General features: G+C 36.8%; 1 protein-coding gene across 1 annotated transcript; it reads left to right on the plus strand.

Annotated features, from left to right (window-relative positions):
* The first annotated feature begins 16,036 nt into the window (after positions 1-16,036).
* LOC125189835 (transcription factor TCP24-like) lies at positions 16,037-16,665 on the plus strand. Its single transcript, XM_048087064.1, has 2 exons — positions 16,037-16,048; positions 16,279-16,665. The coding sequence occupies exons 1-2, from the start codon at positions 16,037-16,039 to the stop codon at positions 16,663-16,665; spliced, it is 399 nt and encodes a 132-aa protein (XP_047943021.1).
* The last annotated feature ends 4,217 nt before the right edge of the window (positions 16,666-20,882 follow it).

Genomic DNA, 20,882 nt, shown 5'->3' on the forward strand with positions numbered 1-20,882 from the left:
GGATCCAAGCAATCCACAACAATCAAACACCGTTTCCATCTCCGATCTTCTCAAATATCACTAAATTCAACCGATCAACTACAAATCTCCACGTAATTCAAACTCCAAACTCAGATCAACCAACAATATCCATCAAAACAAGCAGATAACACGACAAGAATATAACTGAAACCAAAATAGCAATTTCCATAGCGAAATACAAAGTATCCAACGAGAGAATAACAAACACGACCGAGCTTCGACCAGCGAAGACTCGGGAAATACGAAATGTAAACAGAAAGCAATAAAGGATTGTATCTTCACCTCCGTAGAGACGGTGTTACACCACAACTGAACCAGAAACGTGAATCCCCAAATGATCCCCCTTTTGTGTGTGCAGAGAAAATGGAAAAGCTAAGCTAAGAGCTGATGTTGAGAGGAGTTCTCTTTCATGTTGATCGCGTGCTCTTATTTATAGTAGGTAGAGCTTCTAGACTGTTCTTGTGATTCCCATTTTGCCCTCCGTTTGGATGCTCCTTCGTCTTGCAACTCTTTCCTCTTCTCCTCACTTCTCCCGCCAACTTCTTCCTCCAGGTAATCTTCGTCTTTTTCCTGGGGCTGGCGGTTTCTCTACACACCTGGTTTATAAAATCTTGTTAGACCCAGGAAATCACAAAATTTATCCCCATAACCAGTGCATAAAATTAGCCTTATCAGGCAGTCCGAGAGAACGATACAAACTCTTGAGGATATGTTGAGAGCCGTGGTGGTCGACCGAGGCGGAAGTTGGGAGACTGCATTACCACTGATTGAATTCGTTTACAACAACAGTTTCCAAGCACCAATTGATAAGGCTAATTTCATGCATCGGTTATATGGTGAAAATCACTTTATTTTACTGGGTCTAACGCAATTTTTAAGCCAGGTGTGTGAAGGAAATCGCTAGGTCCAGGAAGAGCTTAAGGCGATGGAGTAGCGAAGTAAAGCGAAGGAAAGTGAGCAGAATTTGAGGAGAAAAATGGCTAGACGAAGGAAGTCCAAAGCCGAGGGTAACGAAGACTATTCACACCCTGCTACACCCACTTCTACGCCTATATAAAGAGGAGCATGCAGCACACGAGACATACATGATTTTTCTCTCAGCTCACACACTCTCACACACTTGGAAAAATGGGAATTCTGGGGTAGTTAGGGGTTTTATCTTCGGAGAAAGTTAGTGGTAACACCGTCCTCACGAAGGGCGAAGATACAATCAGTTTACATTCAGTTTTTGCACTGTTCTTTCATCAAACTTCATCGTTTGGGAAGTCGATTTGGTTATTTGCTACCTACCGTTATCTGTACATTTAGTTTACGTCATGATGGTGTTTAACTTGTGATTGATTTACGTTGATTCTGTGTTCTAGAGGTTTATTTCAGAAGTTGAATGTTATTCTCTGTTTTGAATGTTTCTGTGCTTGATCTGGGAGATAGGTTGTGGATCTGTGTTGTTGTTGTTAATCGGTGGTTATTTCGCGAATATGTAGCTATGGATATACTTTTGGTCGGAGTTTGTTTCGGATGCTTGGATCTGGAGTGGATTTAGCATCCGAAGTGTGGATCTGAACAGGGGAAACCAAGTTGTGCATGGATTTCGAACTTTCTGCTCTCTTTTAATTTTACTTCGTCTAGTAGCCGTAGATCTGCCGTAGTTTTAATTGTTCTTCTTTTAATTGCTTTAAATTCAGTCTGCTTCGTTTCGATTTACGTCCCATCTCTGTTTTTAGTGAAAGTTTTATGCAAATTGTTGGAGAAGATGATGTCGCTGTTAGTTAGTACTTTAGTTAGTTGTTCTCCAGCTTTTTATCCGTACTTTACCTTTTCAGCAAATGGTCCCCACCGTCAGTTGTTTTCCCAAGTCTAGGTAACTTAGGGAATAGTTTCTTAGATCTAGTAATTGTCCTGCTTGTTCCAGTTAAATGCAATTTTCCTCTTTTATCTAGATCTAGTTGTTAGCGTAGCAGATTTCAACTCCAAGTTTAGTTTAATTTCCTCAACCCAAATTGCGTGGCAGCAGCCAACCCAAAAATAGTCCCGAATCCTTGAACATGTTTATTTGCGCATTCATCTCTGTGGGATCGATCCCTACTTCCCTGTGCTAATTTTAGTATACGTGGTTGAGGGTTTTTGAAGAGGTATTCTGTGTGTCCGACGACCGAGATCTTCCAAAGATCCGTGAGTTCCTAGACCCTGTGATCTAGTGGATTCGCTGGACCTAGGAAGCTTAATATTCCTTACTGTGCACGCAATCTAAACAAACAAACAAGTAGCTTCAACGATTTATTCGAGAGGAATCCTATTTTTTCTTGAACCCTCATGCATATATATCGAGTGAATAGGGGAAAACCAATTTATAAATGGGATGCATCTGTGTGTGTGGATCGACGTGTGTGTTTGTGTGTCGGCGTGTGTGTTTGTGTGTACGTGTGAAGTGTGTTGAAGAACACTCATGCGTGACCATGATTTGATGATAGATTTGGAGTTGTAGTATGAATAAATTGATATGAAGAGCATGTCTTGATTGTGCCTGTTAATATAAAACAAATCGATGGGAAAAGGGAAACGTTGGGAACATGCATGATTTCGATTCATTGATTGAGACTGATTTGTGATACACGTTAATTTAAAGGTGATAACTCGCGCTCGAAGCGTGATAGCAAAGGGAAGAAAGTACTTGAAATTTGAGCAGTCGAGGTGGGCTTTACTTTCATAAACTCTTTTATGTCGAAAAGCATGATCATGGCGTTATAAGGGTGGTTTAAAATGTTATGTCATGCCTGTGATTGTTATGATGATATTTGTCTGATGTCTAGTCTGTGAGTTCGCTCCATTAGGCTATAGAGCTATGATTGTCTGATGTCTAGTTTGTGAGTTCGCTCCATCAGGCTATAGGACTATATAAACGAATTCGGGTCTGAGTAGGGCCGAAAACCCTATCAGGCTAGTGTACACGGTTGGGATCGGGAGTCGTCCTTGCTAGTCGGCCGGTCTCGTGGGCGAATAATGTGGCCACACTTTCGTCGCACCATGGAAATGTTGTGATTGTTGGATTATTGAGCAAATGGGGGAGATTGTTTGACTGACCAGTCTATGAAATTATTTTGTGATACTCGATGATAATCTTTTCTAAATGCAAAACTCGAGTTCACTATGGTAAGGATGGCATATCTATTAAAATGTTTTGGCATGAGTCCACTGGGTATTTCAAAATACTCAGCCCTGCATGTGTTTTCCCTATGTGCAGGTTGAGCTGGCGACGAGCGGTTGGTGGTGTTGAGCAATTTAATAAAGTACTATAGTTGTCTTAAAACTCCGAGTGTCGTTGTGTCTTCACACATGACTTCACTCTTCTATTGGATGCTTCCGCTGAAACATGTTTTAATTAACGTTGCATGATCTTGGAACTATATTGATTTCCGTTTAGAACTTAGAGCCATGATATATTTCAGAATTCATTGAACCCTTGTCATTTTGATAATTTATGATGATATTCATTATCCATTGGATTTAACTGCCAAAGCGTTGCTCTGACTTTTCTTGATATATATACTGTTTCATTAAATGTGGGTCAAACTCTTTTATGAAACCCTAGACCCTGTCTTCGTTTGCAATTTAATCCCTTTCAGGTCACGATCGGCCGCATTTATTGAACCCTAGAAGGGCGGTCGTGACAGAGATGGTTCAAAAACATGGAGTTCCAGTGACTATCACGTTCAACCGTGACCCGAAATTCATTTCAAGATTTTAGATAAGTCTGCAATGAGAGCTAGGAATTCAATTAAATTGCAGCACAACGTTCCACCCACATGCCAATGGATAGTCTGAGAGAATAACTCTCGAGGATATGTTGAGAGCCGTGGTGCTCGACCGAAGAGGAAGTTGGGAGGCAACACTTCCTCTGATTGAGTTCGCCTACAATAACAATTTTCAAGCGACAATAAATATGATGCCATATGAGGCATTATATGGGAGAAAGTTTAGGTCCCCGCCCTACTGGGACGAAGTTGGTGAGATGAGGGTGTTTGGAGAGATAAGGAGGAAATTATAAAAGTAGTGTGCTTAATGTAAAGATAGTGCAAGTTGAGAAATAGTAAAAAAAATCAAAATATGTGCTTGATCTAGAAAGGATGTGCATGAAAAAGAAAAAGAAAAGTTGTGAAAGGTTGTGCAAAAAAAATCAAAGGTTTGGAAAGTGAGTTGAAGGAGAAATAAAGTGTTGAAAGTGTCTTGGGTTTAGAAAAGTGGAGTCAATTTAACTCTACATGGGATATTTTTATTTGAGTCACTTTTTAGCCAAATATTCCTCACCTACCAAAGAGCCTACATTACAACCAAAGATAGAGACATTTCGGACTTTTGATGCTTAATCACACCGAGTAGAGGAGGGATTAGACTTTGAGCAAGCCTATGGTAAACTTTGCATGATGCATGATGCATGATTTGAGTGCTTATACACATTACCTTTATACACTTTGAGAGTGAGAGAACACTTCCCATATTTGGAAGTTTGCCACATGTGAGTGATTGAATTCAAAGTGTTCAACGAGTTAGTAATGAAAGTGCACTAATAAGCCTAACTTGATTTGATTGCGTTAATACATGCTTAATCTATTCTTTCATCTTTTGAGGCAATTACGACGTCTAGTACTTGTGAATTCCGTGAGTCTATTCTTGTGTCTTTATTGTTTTGTTCGAGGACAAACAAAAATGTAAGTTTGGGGGAATTGATACGCTTGGATTTTGCACTGTTTTAAGACAATTATTTGGTCCGTTTTTTATGTCAAAGTCACTTTACATGTCCAATAATTGCATATTTTGTACATTTTGGTATTTTGACGTGTTTTGTGAGAAATGTGCATATTTGAGCCGAAAAAGGGAGTCAAAACGCAAAGTCTGGAAATCTAAAGTCCGGATGACGACCGGCGACCGCCGCAAGTTGTATGGCGACCACCGGTGCCCGGCGGTCAGTGTTATGTAGCGGCCCGCCTCGGAAATTTACGCTTGGAAATGAGTCTCGCCCGGCGACCGCCCGGAGGTCATGCGGCGGATCCGCCGCCGAAGGAAACAGAGACTCTCGGACTGCAACGGGGCGACCGCCGGCCAAGGTGCGGCGGCCCGCCGGAGAAAGGCGGCGAATCCGAATTGCCCTAGATCTGCTCCAAGATATACCATATTTGGAAGATCTTTTCCTTTTACAATGAGGATTGACTTTCCAATAAATAGGACCTCAAGCTTCATCAAATGGAGAGCTTCTTTTTCCAACATAAATTCCCAGAGATTAAAAGCTAGAGTACGTCATTGTGCAAGGAGTTGAAGAAGGATTTCAAGAACATCAAGAACGACAAGGATTCAACCTACGAGTTTTATTTTCTTTAGTTTTATGTTTAAATTATCTTCCCTTCAATCTATGTCTTTAGCTTATTCCATTATGTGTAACTAAACTCATAGGGTTCTAGGGTTGTGTTAGTAACGACTTTGGTTAAACAATTCCGGTTTTCTATTTAATATCCGTTTTGTTTTTACTATGTTTCTTCCCTAAGTTAATCTCGATGCTGCATGATTGAGTGACACAATTCTGTATGATTTAATATAACTTGCTTCATAATCGTGAGAGAGTTCTACCGAGTTAGGTCCACTTAGTAGACGCTACGCGTGCCGTTTTAAAGGAAGCTAACCGTAGCGTCTACTAAGTGGACCTAACTCGCTAGAACTCTCCCACAGATTATGAAGCAAGTTATATTAATTCATACATAATTGTGTCACTCAATCATGCAGCATCGGGATTAACTTAGGGAAGAAACAAAGTAAAACCAAAATGGATATTAAATAGAAAATTGGAATTTGTATAACCAAAGTCGTTACTAACACATCCCTAGAATCCTATGAGTTTAGTTACACATAATGGAATAAGCTAAACACATAAATTGAAGGGAAGACAATTTGAACATAAAACTAAAGCAAATAAAACTCGTAGGTTGAATCCTTGTCATTCTTGATGTTCTTGAAATCCTTCTTCAACTCCTTGCACAATGACGTACTCTAGCTTTTAATCTCTGGGATTTTATGTTACAAAAGAATCTCTAATTCATTCCTCATTGTAGAAGGAAAAGATCTTCAAAATATAGTAAATCTTGAGCCCAAATCTAGGTCAAATCGGATTCGCCGCTTTTCCCGAAGGGCCGCCGCACCTTGGCCGGCGGTCGCCGCGTTGCAGTCCAGAGTCTTGGTACCTTCAGCTGCGGGCCACCGCATGACCTCCGACGGTCGCCGGGCGAGACTCGTTTCCAAGCATGAATTTCTGAGGCGGGCCGCTACACTTCACTGGCCGCCAGGCGCCGGCGGTCGCCGGTCGCCGATTGGACTTTGCATTTTGACTCCTTTTTTCGGCTCAAATATGCACATTTCTCACAAAACACGTCAAAATACAAAATGTATAAAATATGCAATTATTGGATATGTAGAGTGACTTTGACATTAAAAACGGACCAAAAAATGGCCTTAAAACAATGCAAAATCCGAGTGTATCACAAATCAACAGAGAAATTACCCTAGAAGTTCGAGCCTCGACTATAAATAGAGAGACAACATGAAGAGAGGCAGCATCGATCATCACTTCACACACATCATTTCTTTGAGCACTTAAACACTTATGAGGTAAATTCTGGAAGTTCGTGGTAGCCTAGCTCAGCTTCTTTGGTTTAACACCGTCCTCGTGAAGGGCGAAGATACAATTTACTGTTTTCTGTCATTATGAGCCGAGACATCATCATTTTAGAAGCTTGGTGTTTATTGTTTCAGTGTTGAACCTTAAATATCGTAGCTATGGAAGTTTATGTTTTCTGTTTAGATGATTCTGAGGTTTTGATTGTTGGTATTTACTGATTTGGATGCTTTTCGCAATTGATGTTGTTTCGGAGTTGAAATCGGGTTGATCGGAGTTAATTTGTCGTTACATCGGTTGAATCAGAGTTGAGGAGTATGGATTTGACGTATTGGAGTTAGTTTTTGTTGATCTAAGTTGATTTGTTGAACGGAGTTGTGGATCTGAGTCGTGATGTTTTGAACTTTGCATGATTATGAACGGAGTTGTTTTCTATTAATAGTAGCTTAGATATAGTCACTCCGTGTTTGATCGTAACGTTTGAAGTCGGATTTGTAATTGCTCTTTCCCATATGCTTGATGCTCTATTTACGCTTCTGTGATTTCGATTGTTGGAGAATATGAAGGTAGAAGTTAGTTAGAAGTTGGATTTCGATTTCGATTTCGATTTCGCTTCTGGATATTTCGATTTTGCTTCTGGATATTTCGATTTCAAAACCGTGTACTCTCATAGATCGGCCAAATCCATCCCCTACACGACTACAATAGTGGTATGATAAGGCTAATTTCATGCATCGGTATGCGCAAAAAAATGATATAATTTGCTGGGTCTAACACGTTTCCTAAGCCAGGTGTGTGAAGAAAAGCACTAGATCAAGGAAGTAAGGAAGGAGATGGTCTAGCGAGAGAAAGGAGTGAAAATGAGCAGAATTTACAAAGAAAAGTGGCGTGACAGAGGAGTCTACAGCTGAGGGCAACAAAGTCATTATCAATACCTCGTTGGGCCCACCTAAAACGCCTATATATAGAGAAGAGCATGCAACGCAGAGCATATAGTTTTTTTTCACTCTTCTTAGCTCATACATTTTTACACACACTTGGGAATGGTTCTGGGGTAATCGTGATAGGGGGGGTATTTTCTAAGATTTCTTGTTTGGCAACACCGTCCTAGTGAGGGCGAAGATACAATTACTTTTAATTTCAGCTGTTTTTGCTAGTTTCCACCGTCGAACTTCACTTTTGGGAGTCGACTTTGATGTTGATGATGTTTAACTGCTTACCGTTCATGGATCTGCGTTTATCTATTTAATTTCAAGTTATTTTGTTTAGATCTCTCTGCTGTTAGCGTAATTCTTAAATTGCTATGTCGATCTCTGTTTATTTCGTTATTGAGGTGTTTGATGTGGAATTTGATGACAGATCTGTGGTTGATTGAGTGTTCGGAGCTTAAATTTGTAAAATCTGACGTGATGGAGAATTTCTTCTGTTTGGAGTTCGTGTCGGACGCTTGGATCCGGAGTGGATTTAGTGTCTGAAGTTGGTTTTGGCGTGCGAAAGAAACAGTAGTTGATAGAATTGTTTTATTTCCTCTTGGTTTTCATTTCACTTCGTCTAGGTATGCAGATCTGTTAAGTTCTTCGTTATTTATGCATAGATTTGAATTCAAGTTAGTAGCCCTGTTTTTTGATTTGCTTATGTGTTTTCTCAAGAAGTTTTATGCGAATTTGGTTGTAGAAGACGATGTCACTGTCAGTTAGTACGAGAGTTAGTTATTCTGCCACTTTTCAGTCGTACCTTGATTTTTTTAGACATGGTCCCCACCGTAGAATTATCTCCTAGGTCTAGCTGTTAGGTTAAGTTTCTTTCTAAGGTTCCCAAGTCAAGTTAATTTAATTTTCCTCAACCCAAGAAAATGCGTGGCAGCAGCCAACACCAAAAATACTCCCAAATCCTTGATTACGAGTCTTACACATCCTTCTCTGTGGGATCGATCCCTACTTCCCTATACTAGGTTTAGTAGAGTGGTTGAGGGTTTTTTTTTTAAGAAGGGGAAGTACTTGTGTGTCCGACGACCGGGATTCCGCATGACCACGAGTTCCTAGACCAAGTGATCTAGTGAACTTGCTGGATCTAGGGAACCTGCTATTTCCTTGTTTGAATATTGCACTGCACACACTACACTTGTACCATTCTCGTAGCTTCATGGTACCATTTGGATTTCTTCCAAACGCTAGATAAAATCAGAGGAAATTGTCGCCCTCACCACAATCAGCCGAAAAAGATAACAGCTTCTTGCCCTTCCGTTCCTTAATTTGCATAAATCGCCTGATTCTGGATCGATTTTTTTTAAAAAAAATTATTCAAGAAGTTATTGTATTAACAATGCTTTTCCACTAATTTTAGAAGCAATATCACAAATCCACAGAGTCTCTAAGTGGAGAAGGGAATAAACCCTTGTTTGAAAACATAACTAAAATGGAAAAAAGAAAATGGATTTGGGCTGACCCATTTAGGATATCATTTAAAAAAAGGGTTTCAGACACTATACTCTTAAAAAAAAAGTAAAAGAAAAAAAAGAATTAACTACAACTTGTGGCTGTAAATTCGAAAACTGTAGGATTTCCATCAAAATTTATAGGCAGTCATCTATTCTCTGTAAACATACAAATATATATGTGAAAAACACTATTAATAGTATAGTATTAGATACTTTGCAGATTGCTCGCTAGAGGTATAAACCAAAAACTTCAAGAAATAATGAGATAAGTGAAATAGATAGTGAATAAAATTCATATAGTAATGTGTATATATAATTATATAAATTATATGGCAGGAAATAAAGTGGAAGGTAGGATGCATTTGGTCAAGGCTTACCGACTGCGAAAGGTACTTTTGCAGTGATGATTATTTCCGTAGTCAATTTGTTCGAAGTTGTAGTTGGAAACATGGTCTCTTGATAGTTCCATTTCCAATGTTAAACTTCTGTGGAACCCTTGTTATGCAGGTTTGTCTTATGCTTAAGATTCTTTTGTTGGTTTTGAAGCCCACAATCTCTAAAGTTGTAGCCTACAATGTTAAAACTGCTACGGTAAGCTATTGATTTGGCCACCTTGGTTTACAATATTCGATACATGGTTGTTTCTTCTCATTGCAACCTTCTCCTTTTTGAGGTGGAACAGTTTCCCCTTGTGGAGCTAAATTGGATCCATTCCTGCTTTGATTCCTATACATTTAAAGGTGAAGGCTACAATCTCTAAAATTTGATCATTTCAATAAAACATAACACTGACAAATCTCCATAACCATTCTTGTAGTTAAGTTTATATTTTGCTGATTTTTGCACGACTTGTGCTTTCCGAAATTTTGAAAGACCCGCCTATTTGACATGACTGTAATGTGGGTTTTCTATGTGCTCTTCTCCCTATCCTTGGTGGTACTTTCTTGTGCTCTTCAAGGAATTGTTTCCATAACAAAACTGTAAGGCATGATGATTTTTCTTGTGCTCACAACAATTTCTGGAATTGATCTTCAGCTAAGATATTAGTAGTTGGTAATGAGTACGAAAATGACAAAGCTACCTGCAAATGTTCTCCTTTGTGTGAAACTAACTACTTCAACCACTCGATTCTCTTTATTGTAGAAATTGGCAAGCACCTCTAATTGAAAAAGAAGAAGAAGAATATGAGAATGCAAAGAATATGTAGAAGCAAGATGATAATGTAAAAAACTACATGTTTCCGCCACTGGCCAGCATCAGGTAATGGTTGTATCTTCCCTATGTCCTGGCCTGAATTTTTGCAGTGATGGCCTAATATATATCCTGATGGAATGCAGATTGGTGAACATACCTCATATGGTGTTATTTGTTTTCATTTGAGCAGTTAGTGTGCAAATAGTGTCTGTTTGGATGTGGTATTTATAAAGAACCGAAACATCCTTGGTTAGTCAATTTGGACATTGGTTTTCTAAAATTTTAAAATAAATATGAACCATTTCAGATATTTGCATTTACGTCTAGTAAGTTGTCTTCGGTTTTTTTGTCATGATTCTGTTTTGTTGCACTTTTTATTCTTTATTCATTATCCTTATTTTAATTATTCTTTATCCATCTCCAATTCTTTATTCACTTTGCAGATTTATAGAATTTTCTTAAATACAATGTCATGTATGCCATCTCTTTTTTTGATATGACAATATTTTAAAATTTTAAAATATTTTCATGTTTGCACGCACTGCTGAAGAAAATATACATTTTTTGAAAATATTTCAATCTCAGTCTTACCAAGATTCAATAATATACTGCACTTGTCTCAAGATATTTTTTTTTCTTCTTTTTCTTATTTTATTTTTCTTCTTTTTCCATCTTCAATTCTTTATTCTCTTTGTAGATTTATAGATTTTTTTCTTAAATGTAGTGTCATGTATGTCATCTCTTTAACCATATGACAACATTTTAAATTTTTAAAAATATTTCATGTGTGCACTGTAGTAGTAATTCTTATTGGAAATATTTCAGTCTCACTCTTTCCAATATTCAATACTGCATTAGGTAAAGGAGGGAAAAGAATAAAAAGAAGATTAACAGTTTGTTCTCTCTCTTCAAACTACCTCATTACAGAGAGAAGAGAAGAAGATGAGATAGCAAGCATGGGCGGCTACTGCAGTTATAGCGAGAAGGTCACATGGCAAGCATCAGAGGCTACAAAGCCTCCTCAACAGATTCTGAACTCAGTTTTTTTAAAAAGGTATGTAATTATTTCTTTTTAATGGTGGCACATTAATCCTATGCTTGCTGCTACACATTCTATCGTCTATGTATAATACAAAAATATTAATCACATGCTTACTACAAATTCTACACATTCTTTCTTTTTAATTTATGAATACAAAAGTATATTCACAAATAGGATAGGAACTTAGCCCCAATGTGTGCACATTAATATAAGAGACTGAACTGCTCTTTTGAAATATAATTAATTCCACTTTGTTTTACAAATTCTATTCATTTACATTTCCAGTCTACATAATTTTAGCCTTCGAGTATGATTTCTTTAAGGTTCACATACATTATTAAGAATTTGGCTGAGAAGAAATAATATTATTAATCACATACTATGCTTGATACATAATTGCAAACAATGTTAATAAATACTAACTCCGTCTGCAAATAGGAGTCCCGTTTTTCCATTTTAGTCCGTCCGCAAATAAGAGTCCCGGTTCACTTTTACGATAAATGGTAATAGGGTCCCACCTTTACCTAACTCATTCCAATCACATTTCATTTAAAACTAATATATACAAGTGGGACCCCTATTCCGCAAACTTTTTTTCACCCACTTTTCTTAACATTTCTTAAAACTCGTGCCGCCAAGGAATAGGGCTCCTAATGGCGGACGTAGGGAGTATTGGCTATGGCGCCGCCGTGGCGCCATTGCATGGCGGGTTTCAAGAAAAACACCATCACCACAAGCAGCCATGAAACGTTTTAATGGAGACTTCCATTTTCCGTCATGAATGAGGCGCCATGGCGGTGCCATGGCATGTATGGCATCACTTTTGATTGGGTTGCCCCCAATCCTCAACCCAATTAGCAGAGTCGGATGGAGGGGCGTCGGCGTCAAGCTGGATCTGGAGCACGGCTGGATCTGGAGCACAGTGGAGTGGAGAGGAGTCGGGTGGAGGGTCGCCGGCGTCAGGCTGGACTGTGGAGCACGATTGGAGGTCGGAGGAGACGGGTGGAGAAGAGATGGGCGACGGATGGAGAATTCTGATTATGGAGAATTTTGATTTTGAAGAGAGGTGGAGAATTTTGATTTAGGAGAAAGAGGCGGATGGATGAAGTGGAAAATTAGGGTTATAGCTTTAAATATATATATATATAGTCCTATTATTCACAAATCCATTCTTAAAGACAGAACTAGAGACCAAATTAAGGCCATTAGATCCAGATTTTAATGGATGAGATGAGCTGATGTTATACTCAAATTTCTCCTTCATTAGGTACAAAATTTACTTCAACCAGGGGCATTTAAGTCAAAATATATATGAGCTCATCTCCTACCTCATTCCATCCATTCTTATTTCCTCCGTCTAAATCTCCCTCAATCCCTATCTCTCTCTAAAAAAAATTGAATTCCCAAGCACTCGACAACACCGTCATCGCCTTCTCCCCCTACAGCAACTACTGGCGCTAGCTCCGGAAAATCTGCACGCTCCGCCTCCTCACTGCGCGGCGCGTGTAGTCGTTCCGGCCGATCCGAGGGGCGGAAGTCGCAGATCTCTGCAAATCGATTGCATCCAGCGAAAACTCGACGATCGATTTAACGAAAATGGTGGGGACGACGAATCTCAACGTGATGATCATGGCCGCGTTTGGGAGAAAGAGGGGAGAAGCGGTGGAGTTGAGAGATATGATCGTGAAGCTCATGATTTCTTCACTTTCTTCAACGTGGTTGATGTTTTTCCGTCGTTGAAATTCCTCCGGATTTTTAGCGGATTGAGGAGGAAGATAGAGGAGCATCACCGCCGGTTGGATAGGATTACGGGGAGCATTATTGAGGAGAGGCGGCGGAGAGACGGCGAAGATGAAGGTGACTTGCTTGGTGTTCTGCTAAATTTGCAAGGTGATGGAACACTAAAGTTTCCATTAACAACTGATAACAATGTTTAAGTTGTGCCTTTGATGTGTTTGTAGAAATGTTTCAGAGAATTTAGAGGTTTGATTATTAAGTTGTGTAATTTTTTTGTTATTTAGGTCGGTCGTTCTAGCCCTCCATTATGATGAAACAATGTCTGAATATCAAGCCTAAGGTTTATGATTTCAGTGAAGGTGAAGTGGACACAGAGAGTGAAGAATATGGTCTATCAATCATGTTTCTTACTTCATCACTTTGTGAACTTTGCTTTTCGTTTCTGACGTGACTACTGTTTTGGGCAGCTTGCTCTTGTAAAGATTAATCTATTATGTTTGATGACCGCGTTGACTCGACTAAGGGATTTGAATTTGCTTGCTCAACCAAAGCTACAACAGATGGTCTAATCTGAAACCGATCATTGTAATTAATTCATGGATCATGAAAACGTAGGGAAACTTGGTTTTTTGAATGTATATTGCATTTGTTTAATCAAATACTAATATGAAGTAAAAACCTAGTCCAATGAAGTAATAGCAGTTTTGAATGAAGTAATAAACTCATTGGAATGGATTGTATTTTTCCAGTGAATAAATTAAAAACCTAGTTCAATGAATTCGAACGAAATATGTGAAAAACCTACTGGAATGAACTACAAACATATTTGAATGAAATAATAAACCTACTGGAATTAAGGAATAAAGTAAAAATATGTTCATTTTCAATTTATTATGTATTGGAATGAACTACAAACATATTTGAATGGAATAATAAACCTACTACAATTAAGGAATGAAGTAAAATATGTTCATTATGTATTGGAATGAAGTAATAAACCTACTAGAATGAACTAAAAACCTATTGCAATGAAGTAAAAACTTATTCTTTTCCAGTTTATTACGTAGTGGACTGATTTATATTTGCTATGATTTTTGACTAAAAAAGTTAAGTTTTTATGTTACACACCACTGCCTTGTTTTATGAGCCAAATGAAGAAATAAAGGAGTTGCCCAAGCCTGATAGTCGATTTGCCAAATGCCACATGGTTGGTCGGCATGATTCTAGGAATCGCGACTAAATAGAAGAAGAAGAAGAAGAAGAAGAAGAAGAAGAAGAAGAAGAAGAAGAATGTCATGATACATTTATTTGTTTGTAATTTATTACTTCATTCATGTAGTTTTGATACTTCATTCCAGTAGTTAATTAATTCATTCCGACAGTTTATTACTTCAGTCCTTTTTTTTGCTGATATTCGCTTTGTTAGTGTTATTTCTTTTTAGTTCATTACTTCATTCTAGTATGTTTATTACTTCATTCTACTAGTTAATTACTTCATTTTTCTAGTAGGTTTTCTACTTCATTTTTCTAGTGTTATTTCTTTGTAAATTATTACCTCATTCTTGTATATTATTACTTCATTTTAATACTTAATTACTTCATTCTAGTAGATTATAACTTTATTTCACTTTGAATTTAAATTAGTTTAAACTTTTTGCAAACTTTAAAGCGAATAGACTATGTGAAAGTGGTTTAAAATGAAGTATTGCTTCTTTATTAAGATGTATTCTTGTGTCAATGTTGAACCTATTTATTTGTAAGAAGAACCACACGTTCCTGTATTATTTAGGTATTTTCGTATTCACGGTATTCATTATGATGTATTGGTATAGTTTATTGTCTTTTCAAATTTTTGGACATGAAATAAAATCTCATTTTAAAAGCACAAAATAACTCTACTAGTGAAGTAATTTTTTTATTTTTTGTTTCATTATGTACTAATCTTTCAATCTCTTACTAAATAAAATATATAGTATATGATTATGTTTACCGTGCTAAATTTTCTGTTGGACAATCATTTATCAATAGTTCTTGTCTTGTTTTATGCCAACTCAAAGTAATGCTATTACTCCATTCCATTAGTTTATTACTTCGTTATTACTTCGCTATTAATTCATTCCATTAGTTTATTACTCCATTCCATTAGTTTATTACTTCATAATGTGTTATGACATAATTATCTTTCAGTTGAAGCAAAATCGTTATAATAATGAATGCGAAAAATTACTTCATAACATACGTTAATTTAGTTCATTATTCAGTGAAGTAAATATGACATTTTATTGAAATACAATGTTAATCGTGTTAAACGTCAAGTAGTAGTAATGAACTTATAACTTCATTCAATCATGATATTACTTCATCCCATTAGTTTATTAATTCATTCCATTAGTTTATTACTTCATTCAATCATGCTATTACTAGAGACCAAATTAGGGCCATAGATCTAATTTTTAAAGGATGAGATGAGATGAGGTAGTGAAAGTTTTCGCATTCATTAGCTAGCCAAATTACTTCAACCGAGGGTCATTTTTGTCAAATTATATTTATAGTTTATTACTTCATTCAGTAGATTTATTACTTCATTCCAATAGTTTATTACTCCATTCCAGTAGATGATTACTTCATTCCACTTTGAATTTGAATTTGTTTAACCTTTTTATAAAATTTAAAGCGTAAAAACTGTGTGAAGTGTTTTCAAAATGAAGTATTTATTCTTTATTATGATGTTTGTCAATGTTGATGAAGTTATAACCTTATTTAATAAGGTAATGGATTAAAGTAATAATCCAATTGAAGTACAATGAAGTAAAATCCTATTTTGATGAAGTGGTATACTTGTTGAATGAAGTAAATTTCTGTGTAAATGGGACTCACAAAACCAATATGAGACTCAAACTGTAAATGGAGGTGGATCAGATCCTGTGTTAATTCCACAAAATCATCAATGGCTGATATGGTTCATCGATTGCTACTAAGAGAGACAAAAACAAAATAAACCATGAGCAAGGGGAGGATCAGCGGCGCGGCGCGGCCGATCCAGGAGGATGGCTGTGGTCGCGGATAGTTAGGGTTTCTCGAGCCACCAGCGGGAAGGACCGCCACAGCAAGGTCCTGACATCGCGAGGGCTAAGAGACCGCTGCGTTCGATTAGCGGTTAACACCGCGATTGAATTCTATGATTTGCAGGACCGATTAGGCTACGATCAGCCGAGCAAGGCGGTGGAGTGGCTGCTCGCGGCAGCAGCTAGCTCGATTGCAGAGTTGCCGCCGAACAATTCCCCCTTTCCGGCGGCGGTCGGTGGTAGCAGCAGCTTCGAGACCTCGATTGCCAGATCTAAGAAGGCGGTTAAGGAAAATGAGAACGAGAAATCTTCTTATGTTGCTTCCTTCCCCGGGCTATTGAGCGGAGGCAAGGATGCATCTGATGAGAATTCCAATAGTGAAGCGGCCAGGCTGGCGGTGGCAAGCGGGCAGCGAAGTAGCGAGGCGGAAGGAACGGTGGTCGTAGAAGCACTGATGAGGGAAAGAAAGAGAGCTAGAGAAGAGGATATGGTGGCGCCTTCTCTACGATGAGAGAGAATTGTAGAGAGAGAAGTTGGTTAGAATTGGGAAGTGAGGATGAGCTGCACATTCCTAAACTACCCTTTACCAATTTAATTGAGTAAAAAAATCAGAAATTATTAATAACCATTAGATGTGATTAATGCATGGATGAGATTTGGTCTCTAGTTCGGTCTTTAAGAAGGGTTCGACATTGATCGCAACTATATATATATATATATATATATATATATATATATATATATATATATAGGGATGTATTAAGATGACAACCCTCTTTATTGTAACACCATAGCACCATTTTAGGCCATTGGATCTGAAAATCGTGTGCTTGTCATGCTGCCACTTGTAAAAACACGGAGGGGTAAAATAGAAAATTTTTAATTTTACGTTACCAGATTGCAGTGCTTGTTCATTAAATATTGCAGTCTTACCATAGCAATATTGCAGTTTACCACGACTGCAATATCTAATACAGTAGACTGCAATATCTAATACTGTACACTGCAAATCCGTGTTTTTTCACGAAACTTAATCCTAGGCGTCCATAAACAAGATCTAACGGACTATATTGGTGGTATGATGTTATCCTATCTATGGTGGCACCCTAGTGCACCCCTATATATATATATATATATATAATATATTAAAATATAATTCGGTTCTTCGATTTTCGGTTTGGTTTTTTTACAAAACCGAACCGAACCGAATTTCAAATTTTTGGTTTGAATCGATTCGAATATTCGATTTTCGGTTTTTTTTCTCACCCCTATTCATAACAATCCGATCAATTCAAAATCTTTAAAATAGTCTTAATTATTATTATAAAGTGAAAAGAATACAAGTTGCAAATGCCAGACTGGTATATAAGTTAGGTATGGTGGATTGGAGGCTTGCTTGAAAACAATAGTACTAGTAATATTTGCTTTGTAGCCCATCTTTCTTCTTCAATCCCTTAGATTTTTACGTCACCTAAAGTATTAACACTCTTGTTAACGTTTTCACAACTATGAAATAAAAAAAAAAGTAAGTAAAAAATGATTTATAATTTTAAAAGTAAAAATGATTTATAATTTTAAAAGTCGTTATGTGAGAGGGGAAAGGGATGGATATGCCTTGATTTCATGGCAAGCAATCTTCTCATCAAATAAATCTGCGTCAGATCCAAACGTAAATTAAAAGCATGTCAAAATACATACTCGTTTTTTTTTAAATAGCCTTATTAGTGAGAGTCACATTTTTTTTTACTCCATTCGTCCCATTCAAGATGGCTATATTCTTGAGTAGCGCGAGATTTTAAGAAGTGTTGTTAGGTGAAATAAAATATAGAGGAAAAATATAATTAAATATTTTAATGAGGAGAGAGAATGTTATTTCTAAAAGTAAAAAGTGGTCATCTAGAAACAAATAAAGAGAGAAAGATGATCATCTTGAATGAAATAAAGAGAGTACAAAATTAATAAAATAAAGAAAAGAAAAGGAAAGAGATAAAGTGGATAAAAAACACGAGATGGGCGACAAGTATAATCTGTCACGAGATACGAAATTTGAATCCACCCACCTCGAGCCTCTACCGCTGACACAACTGTTTGATGTAAAGAAATTATTCTATCTTTCAGCTTTATTTAAATACATTACCAATTAAATTTATTATAAACAACATTTTACCATCTGAAACAACAATTTTCACACTTCGCTAATAGCTCCGTACAACAATTTTTTTTAATTTAATTTGATTATGCCTCTAGTTAAACTTTGTTAGTCATCTTACAATCACAAGTTAAATTTGAAGAACAATTAGTATGTAATTATATTTCTTTCTAGTTCTGTTTAAGTATCAAACCTTCACATTTTGTCTAGGGGAGCTGCCGATTTTTCCGGCTATTTTTCAGCTCTGCATCTTAAATTACTCCCAAAGCAAAATAATAGAAATAATGTACATTTTAAATCATACTTTAATTGCTAACATTCTAACAAAACTATCATGAATTTTGATTTTGATAATCAGTTAAATTCGTAAACTACCAAATAAACTAACAAAAGTGTCCTAATTCATATTAAGTTTACTTTTTCATTTCTATTACTTTATTCTCTCTTTATTAACTTATAAAAAAAATATTTCATCTGTCCCATTAAAAATAAAACGTTTTCCTTTTTATGTTATCCCAATAAAAATGAAACGTTTCCTAAAATGGAAACAACATTCTCTCTATTTTTTTCTTATCTCTTACTTTACTCTCTCTTCATTAACTCACAAAACACCACTGCATAAAATCTAGTGCCAAAAAGTAAATGTTGCATATTTATTGGGACAGGGGGAGTATTATATAAAATCTCATACCGAAAAATAAATACTCCATTTCTAAAAGAACAGAGGGTGTATAATGTTAACTCCTATTTAATACTCCCTAATTGATACTCCCTTTGTCTGCCATTAGGAGTCCCAGTCAATTTTGCGCACTCGTTTTGTAAAAATGATACTCCCCCCGTCCACGATTAAGAGTCTCATTTCTAAATGGCGTGGGTTTTAAGAAATGTTAAGAAAAGTGGGTGGAAGAAAGTTAGTAGAATAGGGGTCCCACTTGTATATATTAGTTTTAAATGATATGTGAGTGAAATGAGTTAGTGGAATGTGGGGTCTCTTTACCATTTATAGTAATTATGAACCGGGACTCTTATTTGTGGACGGACCAAAATGGAAAAATGGGACTCTTATTCGTGGACGGAGGGAGTAATAAATAGTTAAAGTGGAGAAATGGTAAAATAAGAGAGAGAATAATGTTGAGAAGATTCTTATCAACGTTATTCTCTCTCTTTATTTACCAATTCTTCGCTTTAACTATTTATTACTCCCTCCGTCCCGCTTTAAATGATAAAAAATAGTTAAAGATGAGAAATGTAAATTAAGAGAGAGAATAATATAGAGAAGAGTCTTATCTACATTATTGTCTCTCTTACTTTACCATTTCTCCACTTTAACTATTTTTTATCATTTTTACAAAAAGAGGACAGAAAAGTCAATGGGACTGCTAAAGCGGGACGGAGGAAGTATCATTTTAATAAAACAAGTGCACAAAAGTGACTAGGACTCTTAATGGCCAATGGAGGAAGTACATAATACTAGTACTATGTTGCATTATATGTTATGCTTATAAATTGAATACTACTCCCTCCGTTCCATAGTAATAGAGTCATTTTGCCATTTTGATACGTTCCATATTAATAGTCATTTTCGTTTTTAGTAAAAGTCAACACATTTTTTCACATCTACTTTACTCTCTTTTATTTTTTTCTCTCTTCATCTCTCTACCTTCTTCATTTTCCACTTTATTCTCTCTTTACTTAACTCACCTAACACAATTTTTCTTAATCTCTGTGCCGAAAAGAAACGTCTCCATTACTATGGAACGGAGGGGAGTACTATAATATTTTAAGGAATAGATTAAGTGATATATAAGGGTCTTAAAAGAATAAGTGAAGTCAGATGGCATAGCCAATCATAAATCACGTGCCGCAACGTGCTCCTCTACCTCACCGCCGAACTCCATCGCATCTACTTACAGGATATACCAGCCAATCACAGCTAATCTTCTCAATCACAACATTAAATAAATATCAATTTTATTTAAATATTATTTCTTGTTTGTTGTTATTCTTCCTCGGATAATTGGAACTTTTCTTTGTATCAAAGGAATAAAGAGTTTTTAAGAAATGAGAATATTTTTCTTCGGAGGAGGTAGTATTTGAATATATTTTATTAGCATTTATGTTAGAGCATCTTCAATGGTCGGCTAGCGACCGGCTAGCCGATTCGTCGTGCTGGCCTCTCCGCGCCCCCGGACCCCCATGCCCCCTTGACCCCTTGACTCGCTGACCAGGCAGCGAGACCCCCGTTCGGCTAGCGGCAAACTATAACAGATTCAAGGTATACTAACATTTTTTAATGTATTTTTTTAATAAATTAGTGAGGAGTAGAGTGGGGCGTTGGCTCGTGTGTGGAAGCCCGGATTTTTTTTTATTATGTAATTTTTTTGGTTTTTAGTTAATGTACTTTTTTTTATTTAAATAAAATTAACGAATTTTTCCCGTATATATGTCGTAAATTTAATTCCGTATTGTGATTTTAATTCCGTAAATGTAGTATTTTTTTAATTATTTTTATTGCGGCTGGCCTATGGCTGGCCTAAATCTGATGTGGCAGGTGGATTTTTAGTGCTGCTGACGTGGCA

This window comes from Salvia hispanica, chromosome 5 (assembly GCF_023119035.1).
Source record: "Salvia hispanica cultivar TCC Black 2014 chromosome 5, UniMelb_Shisp_WGS_1.0, whole genome shotgun sequence".
In the NCBI taxonomy this organism is placed as follows: domain Eukaryota; kingdom Viridiplantae; phylum Streptophyta; class Magnoliopsida; order Lamiales; family Lamiaceae; genus Salvia; species Salvia hispanica.